The 14267-nt window shown below is 36.9% G+C and overlaps 1 protein-coding gene across 1 annotated transcript in view; it reads right to left on the reverse strand.

The window, feature by feature from the left end:
• VWA8 (von Willebrand factor A domain containing 8) overlaps positions 1–14267 on the reverse strand; it is a 202253-nt gene that overhangs the window by 139469 nt on the left and 48517 nt on the right. Inside the window, exons 9-12 of the mRNA XM_069880696.1 lie at positions 13904–14008; positions 5736–5867; positions 4290–4424; positions 4131–4208 (exon numbers count right to left, since the gene is read on the reverse strand). Of these exons, the coding sequence (XP_069736797.1) occupies positions 4131–4208; positions 4290–4424; positions 5736–5867; positions 13904–14008 (450 nt within the window). The remainder of the gene's footprint in view (positions 1–4130; positions 4209–4289; positions 4425–5735; positions 5868–13903; positions 14009–14267) is intronic.

Raw genomic sequence — 14267 nt, forward strand, 5'->3', positions numbered from 1 at the left:
AATGCATATTTTAATTTGTAACAGTCATTGTAACCTATGCACTTTACATTATGTTGTTTATTTTCTAAATGTTATATACAGAAAAAAAAGGAGTGAAAACAAGTAGGATAACATCTATTTCAGCCCCTTTAGCAGCTATAGAAATACAAACCTCCAACCCAGTTGTTTGTCATGGCTCAAAGCGCTAATCATGTTCTTGGCAATTATGAGGTGAAAAATCTCTGTTTCCTGCTTCTCATGCCAATTTGGACTCACACTTTGTTAGTATTTCTCAAATAAAAAATTGGAAGGAATTTGTAAAGAAAAATTATGAGATCATGCACAAAGAAAGAAAAAAAGAAAACCTAGAAACAAAAACATTACAGTACACAAACACTAGTGATATGCCTAAAGACTGGTTTTGCAAGGGAAGAAAAGAGCAAGTTGCTGGAAAACTGTTATAACATCACTTTGAACACTGCTGGGTTTTATCCCTGAAACTCTACAGGGAGAATATGTTTTATTTTAAACAATTTAACCCCGAAGTTCTCTAACTATGGTCCACAAAATCCAGCTGGCTGCTGTTCCTCATCTGCTGTCGCTTAACTGCATTAAAAGACAACTTAAGAACAAACCTTTCCTAATCAGGATGAGTTTCCTTTGTCAGCAATTTACTTACATAGAATTGCACATAATGAGAAATCTGAGTGATGATGTCAGATATCACAAAGGAGACAGGAATATTTTGCTGAGCCAACTGTTAGTATAAGAGGTGATCTATGTCCTCAAAAGGTCTGTGAACCCTTGTATTAGGTAAATTTTATTCTCACTTCACAACATAAAAGCTTTTAGAGTTTTTTTTTCTGTGATATCAATCTAAAGAGCTATGTCTTTTCACACTGTCAAAAATGATGAAGTAAATACTAGAAATAAAAGTAAACTTTATATAAATATATAGTAAGGTCTAAGAACTCATTTCTCCACAAAGCCAGAAGAAAAACAGTGCTCTTGCTTCAGAACAAGGATAAGTGCCCTACTACTTATTTTTGTGTCTGCAGAAATCATTGGAAAATATAAATGAACCATAGGACAAATAAAAGCCTCCTTAATTTTAGAAATGGATTTAGGACAACATGCTACGGCTCTCAAAAAAATCTAAAAGATACTTTTTCGAACCAGAGTAGAAAAATGTGCTATATTTACAGCATTATTAACCTTCTCATAGAATTAATTGCTGGATTACTGTATGAATTAACACATTTAACGTTTGTTCTGTCATTAAATTATTCTATTCCTTTGCTATGCAAAGCCCATGATATGTTATTGCATATTTTAAGGAAAACAAATGCATTCTCAAAATTTACCAGAAGACATACAGCTCAGCTGTATTAAATTTTTAGACAATGCTTTCTATAAAACATTTGGAGTTATATAAGACATTGTACATGGGAAATATCTATTTGTATCTACGCACACATGGATCTTACGTAGTCTTATCTATGCAGGAATTCATAGTGAACAATGAGATCATGGACATTTATTTGCCTTAGCAACACTTTTTGATATCATCAAAAAGCTTCTCTATAAATACACTTTGCCCTATGAACTTGATCAAGCCTTGGTGAAACTAAAGGAAAGTTTCACTTCAGTGGGAAATACATCAAAATTTGGCCTAGATTTCATTTCTGCAGGAATTACAATCCCTCTGAAAGATGTTTACTGAATAACTAATTTCATTGTCAGCCCTAATCAAGCGTTTCCAAAAAGGAAGTCTTCTGCTCCTCTTCAGTGAAGCCACAGCAATTAAAGTTAGGATGTTGAAAAACAGTGGCCACGCTTTTAATGAAATAATTGTCTAATTTGTCTGGCGAGTACCCAATAATGTATTGTATACAACAAAACAAGGCTTAGGGTGTGTCCTTAAGCAGGTTTGTCAAGATGTAGAAGTTATTTTCCTGGGATGATTTAAAAATACATTTAGAGTGACAAGTGCAGAGAGAGGTATGCAGGCTAGCTGGACACACTCAGTTCTGGCTCAGAAACAACATGCCTATCTTAATATACCACTGCATAGAAGGTAATAAATGCTTCTGGGAATCTAGGTATGTTGCTATGAACATAACATAGCCTTGATGAGGCTATGTAGCTTTGGAATCCAAGTCCACTCACACCTGGCCACTTTAAAGCTCAAGAAAAGGGCACCAGTCGCCTGTCTGACTCCACTGTGCAGACACAATTTCAGAGTTTGTGCCTTTACCAGCTGAAGCCACACTGCGGGAAGGAAAAGCAGTGAGATCCTGTCTGGGAGGGTTCTGAACAATGCAGGAAAACGTAGAATGAACTGTCTCTCTTTATTCGTTATCAGTAATATTTTTCTTGTCTATTTTCTCTCACTTTTTGTGTGTTTCAGCCCTTCAACCTTACCACCCTTTTCTCTCAGTGTCTCTCTCTCCCCACATGCCACTGCACTTCCAAACCAGCTGCCACTGCCATTTATTCTTTTGGAGGTCTCCATCCTGATCCTGCCTGAGAAAAATCTAAACAAGCAAAGCGATTGAAGAAACAGACCAATGTATTGCATTAAATCTGATGCTAACGTTTCCTTGCAGCATTGCAAATTATCACTTACAAATGTAAATCAAAGATAAAATCAAAGGTGAAAACCCTAAATGTACAGCAGCCCCACTGCACCATGTTTGCCACACTCCAAGACAACTGACAGCTCCAAAACCTTCATCCCTTTATTCTGCATGTCTAGCCTTGCAGGAACTATTACTACTACCTATATGCTAACCTTTTTCAATAACAACTTTAGAGTTTATTCAGTAAAAACATTCACTCTGCCCTTACTTTTCCAGTAAATTTCTCCTCCAACTCACGAAGAATGAAGCTGCAACAATAAGGTACTTGCCACCACCTTCAAAGCCTGTGGATGCTCCCTAAGATTTCTCTGGTTCTTCCTCCTCCTTATTTTATCTCATAATTGTGATTTTAAGGCAACTATGACAACTGCCTGTGCATCTCTGAAACAGTGTTAACACTCACTTCGCCCTTAATTTATCTTTAAAGCCACATCTGTACTAAGACAACATAAATAAAATAACAACAATTAGGCTAAGGACAGAAGAAGATTACTTTATGCTTGTTATACCACCTATGAATAATGAACTTAATATCCTTTGAATGTAATATGTATATATTAAACATCATCCTTCATTTTACATTTCTAGTATGCAACACTTCTGAACATGGAACCTTATCTTCTAATTTCTACTGCAACACAGTCCACCACTACTGTAATCATCACACTAAACAGAAATGTAAAAAAAGAAAAAGCACAAAATTTATAATACTGTTTAAAATTGCACATGTTAGGAATCAGAAAAAAATAAACATACAAGAGGATATCAGGTGATCTTGACAAAAGAAACACACAAAAGAACTTAACTTTATAAAAACTCCCCGGAAACATAAAACCTATTATGAAATGTTACAAGATTAAATAGCATATAGACCAACAAAAAAAAAACCCAAAAATGAAAGACAAGAAGTCTTCCAGAGGCATTCAACACCCATGAATTATTAGTGGTCACCACTCCGATCTAAAGGCAGTTAAGATACTTCAAAAGGAGGAAAAAAAAAAAAAAGAAAGAAGAAAAAAGGAGAAGACACAAAAGATACAGTTTTCTTTATGACATTCAGTCATGCCAAATCATAGAATGAGTTGTCAGTTCTCTGTGGCTAGGAGAAAGACCACTGTGTTAAGTGATTGTCCTTACATTTTATATAGATTACCTCTCTTTTACATAGACAATGAAGTCAATAAAATCAAAAGAAAGCAGTATCAGGGCTAGTTTATAGGTAATAAAAATGTAGCGTCTATACTGCTGCACAGTATCCCCTCTGTTTAGACATGCAATATAAAGACATTTTACATGAGCATTCTAACAGAGAGTAAAAAGTGCTCTATCCTTTATTTCTTTATCACATATCGGTGACTATCAGTGATTTTGAAATCTGTAGCTGTAAGTGAAAACAGCTGCAGCTTTTAAAATCACTGAGATAGAGAGAATAAACACAACGAATTGACATCTGTGTATTATATTTTGGATTGTATTTAAAGCATGATCATCAGCAGATAGTTTGCTTACCTGGTACAGCATGATAGGTTCCATGCTATATCCCAGCATATCAGCAAACTGCTTAGCAATAACTGTTTTTCCACAGCCCTAAAAAAATTGAAAAATAAGAACTTGTTGACATTCTAAGGAGCATGGGGAAGGATGGAGAATAGAAATTTAAATGCTTACTTTCGCGCCAATTAAACACATATCTTTAACCATATGGGATTGCATCATTTCTGCCAACAGTTGATTATGGCTGGAAGTCCTTATGAAATAATCTGATCGAGGACGCTCTTTTAAGAGCCCAGTCCCAGCTGGAACCTACCAGGAAAAAAAAAATCAAAATGATAAATAAGCCAATAAGCTGTGATAACCCTAGGGGTTTTGTGGACCGGGTTATACTTCTCCAAAACTACTTTAAATTTTTGCTCATGATTGCCATCCATCAAACCTAAATATTCCACTTAAACATTAAATCATATAATTTCGAATAGACAGCTTCCTTCACACCTCCTTTGCCCACTCTTCATGAAAAAAAAACCTAAATGTGAATAATCTCAATTACAGAACTGGGGTCTGTGAAGTACTTGAGGCTGTTCATGCTAGAGATAAAATATAAAAATCACCATTTCTTGATCATCAGAGAAACATGGAAGAGAAAGAGCAATTTGTGCTGTCAAAATCTGCAGAAGCTACTTTGACCAGAACTCTGGAGAGTTTCAATTGTTCCACATGTTAAGACACTTGCTCTAATTCTAGCTCCCATTCTAGTCTGGCAACCATTTCATGCTCTCCTGTTCCCTAAGAGACATTCTACAGAAGTATTTTCAGAAGGTATTGCCTACATGCCAAATGAAAGCAAAAATCTTGCCTCAAAAAAAAAAAAAAAAAAAAGCTGAATAAGATCTCTACAGACTCACCTTTTTCTGACCAATTCCCATTTGCTGCTGTTCCCCTTTTCACTTTTTCATGGTACAAACTCTGTGGATATTCCTCACCAATGTTAATATGATCTCTCTCTGCCTCTCACTAATTCACCTCCCTTACAGACTCTCCAAATTCAACATTAACTTCAAATTGTCAGATCAGCATCTGTTTCCTGAAAAAGACCTTATTTCACCACCTAGCAGGTCATAAACTTCATTGGAAGAAACTCAAACTAATCACATTTGATGTGATTACTTTTGTTCCATTTTCCCAACATCCTGTGTCAGAACATTACCAAGCATTCATTACATTTTATTTGAAGTGTAGACAAAGACAGACTACTGCTTTCATTAGAAGAAAAAGGGAAAGAAGCACCAAAAGCATCACAAGTACTCTCTGTTATTCTAATTCAATAAAAAATAATAAATTTAGAAGCTTTTCTTTCATCCATTTTTTAGCATTTCTTTTAACACAAGAAGCTTAAACGAACCACACACAGGAAAGTAGGATTTTATCTAGAAATAAAATCTTGTGTATCCACAATTTAAAGCTAAATGATTTTCTAATAAATATGCATTACACTGCCAAAAACATTCAATGCAAATGAGTTTTAGTATCACATGTAAGTGTCAAATTCATAATGAGATGAAAATAAGTTAATAATATCTAAAAACATATGTAGTCCAATGAATCTATAATTCATACCTGGAATGTCACTTCTTTTTCACCAATCTGAACAGTTACATCAGCCTTGAAAGGTTTGCTGCTATGTACACTTTCTACTTTTGTAACCCTTCTGGGAAGAAAGTGGCTTTCGGAATCTTGAAGCTCAAAACGCTGTAGAATTAAAGGATGGGGGAAATTAATTATTAAGAACAGCTTTCTGATTTCTAAAACTGTTTGTTCTGAAAACAAGGCCAGAAGCATACTGAAGACTAATTGCTTGTGAAGTCCTAAATCCATTTATTCCAACTTTGACTTCAAATACTTATGTTCACATTCTCAATGGTCTATTTTACATTTAAAACCAAAGCAAAGCAAAAAGATCATATGCCATCTACTTATTCTGATTGCAGTGACAGATGTAAAGTGAAAATGTCACATGGTGACTTTGCCAAGTCTTAGCCTGATAGACTGAAATAATAAGAGAAACGGATGATAGCCTTTAGCATGTATAATAATAGATCACCTATCTCTGCAGGTCATAATAACCAACGGCAGATTTAAACATCTGGCTACCAATAAAAACAACCATCAAGTAACATGTTTACTTAGCTCCACTGCCTTATCACACCAGGAAAATTGAGGACAACCTGTACAAATTAAATGTTCAGCACGTTCTGGGTTTATCAACAACAAAAACTAGGACATTTGTCTTCCCAATCTTTTTTGAGCATTATACTGTACTTTATGCTGTATACAGAAAGCATGAAAACTGCTTAAAAAATCCTGTAAAAAGCCTTACTTGCAGGGGAAGGGGAAGTCATATCAAGGAGGGGTTGATGCACAAAAAACCCCACTGATAGAAATTACAAACTCTCTGAGTTACTTTACACAACAGAGTGAAAGCTGAGTAAACAAGAAAAAAAGAAGTGTCATCCAACTCCTTAGAATACTTCGAAAAAATGATTTTCTTAAACAGAAATCCCTAATGTAAAATAATTCTTAAAAAGCATATAATTTTATTACTACTAGAATTCACAGCACCACCTGTTAAAGTTTAAAAAGAAAATGCAGATTCATTCATACAAACACTTCATCACTTTGTAAACTTCCATTCTGGAACAAAAGCCTACAAAAAAATTCATATTTAAACATGAACTTAAGATAAACATGCTTTGGTGAAGGGCTGCACCAAATGATATTCTTACTGTGACAGCTGAGTCTACTTCAGACAACATTAAACAACAGAGGATAGGAATGCCCACTGAATAGTATAGCAAACTATGATTTTAAGAAACACTCCAACGACGATTCCGTGAAACCACAGAATCATAGAATGGTTTGGGTTGGAAGGGACCTAAATGAACATCCAAGTTCCAACCCCTCCACCATGGGCAGGGACACCTTCCGCTAAACCAGGCTGCCCAAGGCCCCATCCAACCTGGCCTTGAACTCTTCCTGGCAGGGAACATCCACAACATGCCTGCGCAACTTGTACCAGTGACTCACCACACAAATTGTGAATACGTCTAATCTAAATCTTCCCTCTTCCATTTTAAAGACGTTCATCCTCATCCAATCCCTACACGCCTCTGTAAATAGTCCCTCCCCAGCTTTCCTGTAGGCCCCTTTCAGGTACTGGAAGGTCGCTATAAGGTCTCCCCAGAGCCTTCTCTTCCCCAGGCTGAACAACCCCGACTCTGTCAGCCTGTCCTCATGTGGAAGGTGCTCCAGCCCTCTGATCATCTTTGCAGCCTCCTCTGGACCCGTTCCAACAGCTCCATATGCTTCTTATGTTGGGGATTCCAGAATTGCACACAGTACTCCTGGAGGGGTCTCACAAGAGCAGAGTAGAGGGGGAGAATCACTTCCCTCGACCTGCTGGCCACACTTCTTTTGATTTGCCTCTATTACCTCTCATGTCTATAGCAGCAAAAATTGTTATCTCTTTTAATTCAATTATCTGGAATTGGACCCACCTTGCTTTCTGTGGTCAAAAGCAGAGGTAAACGCAATATAGAAAAGGATTTGATGAAACTGCCTTCCTTCCTGCTGGCCACGCTTCTTTTGATGCAGCCCAGACCATGTTGAGCTTCTCATCAATCAGCAACTCCCAAGCCTTTCTCTGCAGGGCTGCTCTAGATCATGTCATCCGCCAGCCTGTATTGAAACCATGGATTGCCCAGGTGTAGGACCTTGCATCTGGCCTTGTTGAACCTCAAAAGGTTCACACAGGCCCACTTCTCCAGCTTGTCCAGGTCCCTCTGGATGACACCCTGTCCTTCTGGTATGAAAACTGCACTACTCAGCTTGGTGTCATCTGTAAACATGCTGAGAGTGCACTGGATCTCGCTGTCTGTATCACCAACGAAAGTATTGGTGCTAGTACAGACAGTACAGTATTGGTTCTAGTACAGACCCTTTAGGGACACCACTTGTCATGGATCCAACCAGTTTCTTATCCACCAAACAATCCACCCATCAAACCCATATCTTTCCAATTTTGAGAGAAGGATGTTGGGGAGGGGTCTGTGTCAAAGCCTTTAGAGAATTCCAGATAGATTACATTCATAGCTTTTCCTCTGTCCACTGATGTGGTTACCCGATTGTAGAAAGCCATTAGGGTGCTCTTACTTTTATGTTCATTAGTGAATTGTAATATTCTTACTAAGTCAATGGCATTTTCAATAAGGCCAAAGCTGCTCATACACAAAATTGCAAAATGCTTCTACACTAAAATCTCTTATTCAGATACTATCAAAAAAATATAACTGCAAGCAAGAAAGGTTACCTGCATCAGCAGCCTCTGTATCAAACACGGAAGATTTGGAGACAGCAGCAGCAGACGTTGTATATAAAGATCTCAGGAACCTAAAAGTTCTAAGGTTGTTTTTCTTTCTTTGTTTTTTTTTTCCTTAAAATCCTAATATCTTACTAAGACTTTCCCAGCTGGCCTTTTAGAACCCAAATTAGGACAGTGAATCACAGAATCACAGAATAACCAGGTTGGAAGAGACCCACCAGATCATCAAGTCCAACCGTTCCCATCAAACACTAAACCATATCCTTCAGCACCTCATCCACCCGTGCCTTAAACACCTCCAGGGAAGGTGACTCAACCACCTCCCTGGGCAGCCTGTTCCAGTGACCAATCACCCTTTCTGTAAAGAATTTTTTCCTAACGTCTAGCCTAAACCTCCCCTGACGGAGCTTGAGGCCATTCCCTCTTGTCCTGTCCCCTGTCACTTGGAAGAAGAGGCCAGCACCCTCCTCTCTACAACGTCCTTTCAGGTAGTTGTAGAGAGCAATGAGGTCACCCCTCAGCCTCCTCTTCTCCAGGCTAAAAAAAAGAAAGAGGACTGTGTATCTTTGTACAGACCCTTACTGAATTTATACAACTTGATTTCATTTAACTGAATTTGTACCATTTGAATTCATCACATGCAAGCAGAAAGATGCTGCTGAACTGGATAATTTAGTAATTAAACTATTTATCACACTTACACCTAGATAGAAGCAGCCTTCTGAGTAAGACAGATCTCCTTGATGCAGTGCTTAATTTAGAATTACAATAGCTAGATATGGAATCAACAAGTGGCATGAAATTACTGTACAACACAGTAAACATACTTCTGCCCAGGGAAGCGGTTGAGTCACCATCCCTGGAGGTATCTGAAAGACGTGTAGATGTGGTGCTTAGGAACACGGTTTAGCGGTAGACTTGGCAGTGCTAGGTGAACTTGATGATCTTAAATGACTTTTCCAACCTAAATAATTCTATGATTCCATGATTATGCCTGAGCCAGAAGCAACTTCCTCTAAACAAAGTCCAAGTTGATAGCAATAAAGGAAAAAAACTATTTGTGGCTTGGAAGGATAATTATTGAGAACATTCAGCATCAAAGGCTTTGGGAGATACTTGGAGAGCCAGAACTGGGCAGTTTCATTGCTTCAGACTCAAGAGGAAAGAAAAGAGAAAAGACCAGCCACCAAAAACAAGGGCTGAGGTTTAGCAGTCCATAATCATCAGGCCACATTCTGCGTGTCTAGAAACACATGAGAGGGAAAAACTGAAAAAAAATAGAAAAAAGGAAGAAGAGGAATTCTGACCACATGGAAGTATGTAACGATCAGTAATTTCTCAGCATGGAAACTGCAAAGAATACATCAGTGATCCAGCTGGTTAAAGGAGAGAGCTTAAATGACATGAATTTGCAGATAACCACTATGCTGAACCCAGAGAACAACTAAGCTGTCCAAAGAGGCATTGAAAGGCAACTGATCTTTCTTGGAAGATTCTCTGCACGGGGAGGAAAGATAATTTTTCAAGGAAAAAAAAGGACTGAATTGTTTCGTAGGAAGCAAAGTAAGAACTGCAATTGCAAGATGGGACAGACAGATGAAGTCTGAAGGACAGAATCCACTGCAGTGGTACATTTGGCACTAAGGGTATTCATTAATGCAAAGCCTCAAAGATTACAGATTATTTTGGGGGAAATAAGAGAAACAAATCCTTCATTAGACCAAATTTGCAACAGAAATATCTTAGAAGTAAACAAAATTGTCTAGACAAGAAATAAGATTCCAGTTTCCTGAACTATTAGTTCACTCTCTATGTGTCTATGTAGTCTGAAGATTCCCTACTACGAAGCAGGAAAGCAGTTTTCGAGGAAGAAGTCAGGAAAGACTGAAGTGGTTGTGTAAATAACACAGAAATGTATCAAAGGGAACAAAAAAGGTTTTTATATAAGATCAAGAAAGTAAACACAGTATTTATTAAGCCATGACAAAAAAAAAATTCTAGAAGGGTCTTAGATTGAAGTTAAACACTTGGATAACAGGCTAAAAAGGACTTGCTCATTTATTAAGACAAACTAATCTAGATATCATTTCTAAAATCTCAAGTGAAGATTCTCTTGATTGGAAAGTAAAATAAAGTGGTTGTTTCCAACACTGGCATAAAAAGGCATGCAAAAGGCATGTGGGGATCAAAAAAGCAAACCCAAAATCTGTAATGAATTTGAAATAAAATACTAAAAGCTTGTGGAACAACAAAGAAATAAATATGGAATAGTTGGAGTCTCTTATGAGCCACCAAACTCAGCCTAAATGAAGATGACCAGTTTTATGAATGCCTATCAATGTAACACAGGAAAGAAAACCTCTACACTGTGGGAGACATCATATGTGCTTAAGATTATTGTCTGGGAATGTTTAACTGGACTCTGTTTTCCTTAAAAGCAGTGATTTCTCTACATCTAAATCTTCAGGAAAAAAAAAGCTTAAATAGATTTTTACTTAATTTTTGCAACCATTTTTCAAACATTCATCTGTCAGCCAAAATAATTTGTTAAGGCAATATTTCATGCACAACCAGAATAATTTTAAAGAACAGAATTCAAATCAAGTCATATTTCCCTTTGCAAGATCTTCTAAGTTTAAATCTTCTTTAGAATAGAAATTGATATAATTTCCAAAGTGCAGAAAATTTAAATAAGGGTACACAAAGGCATATCACTCTTAAGTTTCTTTTAGAACTTCTGTCATGTGTTGCAAGCTAATGAACTAATTGAATACTGCAAACTGTAGCCCTTGCCCAAATATTCTGAATAATAAGCAACACTCAAGATCACTGCTGATACTGGGCTAGTGTGCAATCCATAAACAGGTTTTTTTATGCTACATAGTAAGACACAAGGAGTCACATTTGTATAAAATGAAAAAGTTGGCTGATGGACAGTTAAGCCTAAAACAGGTTTTAACTCCAACTAGATCGACTCAGCAAGAGATTTGCATTTCAAAGCATCTCTGTGCATCCAAGACTAACTATGTAACACATTATAAGTCAGCATTTCACATTAATTAATTATTGAGAACAAGAATTACGAGGAAAATCTAGGTCTTGGTGGCATCTCAGTGAGCAAGGATGCACATAAGAAAAAGATTTACCCAAGCCGAAGATAATGTTTGGGAAGGCAGTGCCTGGAGAATACGATTTCCAAGAAACATGCATAGGGTCTAACAGCTGCCAAAACTAGCTGTTTAGCCTTGCTGCTGGCTAACTCACTCCTCAGCTCTGACAGCTGACTGGAAGGGAAGACATCCTGAAATTAAGACATGTAATCAGCCAGACTACTGCTTCCCCATATCTGCCCCCAACTGCAATGCCTAAACTTTACATTTTATTATATTAAATTTGGTTTTATTTTCTATAGATGTTAATTCATTCATATAAATTTACCCATGAATTTCAAATACACTTCAAGCATTTCTTTTTTCAGCTCTCAGTCCCTCCCAGTTAAGATTAGTATTTCCTAATTGTCCTCTGTTACACAGAGAGAAGTATTCAGTGGCAAATATTAGCTGGATACTCCTCAGCAATCTGTAGGAAAGCAGAGTAAGAAATCACCCTGCTTCTGCCAGACTACTCTCTGTTACATTTCTTATGGAATGGAAAAATGCAATTTCTTATCCACATTTAGCACAGTTCTGGTGCAGCTATTACTAAGACTTCATTATAAACTGAAGTTCTTCAGTACCACCAGTTACTGTCTGCATTTCTTAAGGTTCAATGCTTAACAAGATCTGTTGTGTGCAAATAGAATAAAATTCCAAATAAGATTAAATGTTGATTTTGATTAATTGTTAACGTCATGGGACAAGTTCATATAAGAAGTGATGAGGAAGAGTATCAAAACAAAGAAAAACTAACACAGAAAAATATAAATTATAAGGAGGTATTTAAAAGCATACGATCATTGAGACAGACAATTTTAGTAGTGAAATCAACCTGTCTTACACAGGAAGCAAAAGCATGCATGACACATAAAAGTAAGTAAAGGAAACAGAAAATGGATGAAGTTGGTGATACTGAATGTAAAGACATTCATCATCTTTAACTTATAGGAGAAAGAAAATGGCACAAAGGATTTAAAATAAAGGTATATTAAAAACGGAAGTGACTCTACTAACAGATAGAAGTCTGTATTTCCACCCAGGCCATGGTTCTCATGGGCAACTTCAATCATGCTGGCAAAGGGTGAAGGGGCAACACAGCATGATACAATCAATTTAGATTTCTGAGGTTGCTTGGAATAACCTCTCAACCCAGGTGCTGCACAAACTAGGCACGGGTGCTGCACAGACAGCTCCTGCTAGTCACAAACAAGAGGCAATTGGCTGCGGATGTGGCAATCAATGGCAGCCTTATCTGCAGCAACCATGAAACAGTGAAGTTCATAATTCTGAAAGGGAGTGATGAAGGTAACTAATGGACTACAGATCCTGGATTGGCTTATTCAGAGAACTGGTAGGTAGGACTCCACAGGAGGCAGCTTGGAATGTTCATGAAAGCTTGCAGGTCATTCAGGGCAACTTCCTTCAAATGCAACAACTGTCCTTCCCAAAACTCAAGTAAGGCAAATAGGGAATCAGCCTGCTTAAATGAGGAATACAATGCAAAAAGGCTGTATATGGGAGAAGGTGTTGGAAGAGATAAGCTACAAATATTTCCCTGACATGTAGGCTTAGTTTTAGGAAAAACAAATATTCACTAGCTACTCAGCTGGTTATTTCTAAATATGCATGTGCAAATAACCTCTAGAGCTGAGTAAGACACACTAGGTCACAAGCACTAATTTTCCAAAATATACATAACTCCTAAATTATATTAAAAAATGAAAGAAAGCCAGCACTGAGATGAAGTCTTAAAAGGATAAATGAAATAACCCAGCATAATTATAGGCTTTATAAACTATTATTAAACATGGACAAAACAACAGAACAGATCATCTATAATTATACTATATGGAATACCTTTTTGTGCCTGTAATCTCTATTTTTATTTTAGTATCTCCTCTTAAAAGTCAAATGCCAGAGGTATTTTTTAAGCACTTGACTACCTTAACCGTATAACTAGCTACTTTCAAGTTAATTAACCACTTAGATACTGAGAGGTTTTCTGTACTTTTGAACAGAGGTCTAAATATTCTACAGAACATGGAGGTTTCAGATTTCACTATAATGAAATCTACTAGTTTATGAAATTTGTTTTTATTAAAAACGCTGCTTTAGCAACAGCAATAATGTAGACACTTAGTTTACTAAAAATTTCTTTTTTCTTACAGAAGTAGTGAAGTAATATTAGTCAGGAGAACTACTGTAAGACTCCAACGCTTCCTGAAATTACAATATATACGTGCAATACTTACTTTTAATGCATCTTTGACTGCCGTCCTGCCTTCCTTTCCAAGGAAAACATTATAGGGGTAAAGCCGGTCAATAACATGCTGGACTGACATCATAGGAAAGGAATCCTAATACAAATTAGAAACACCATTGGCTCATTCTGTCATCAGCTATTAACCTGAAAATCCTCGATAGCATTGAACATAAAATAAAACTATAAAGGCAATGTACAAATGACCACTACGTGCATTGTTCTATCAAATGTCAAAACAGGTATCGCTCAGGTGTAATTTATTTTAATATAAATGTCTAGAGTGGATTAGAAGAACTATATCCTAAGAATTACTTTCTTTCCTGTGCATCAATGGAAGCTATAGTGATAGGCTC

Source organism: Phaenicophaeus curvirostris, chromosome 1 (genome assembly GCF_032191515.1).
Source record: "Phaenicophaeus curvirostris isolate KB17595 chromosome 1, BPBGC_Pcur_1.0, whole genome shotgun sequence".
Taxonomy (NCBI): Eukaryota; Metazoa; Chordata; class Aves; order Cuculiformes; family Cuculidae; genus Phaenicophaeus; species Phaenicophaeus curvirostris.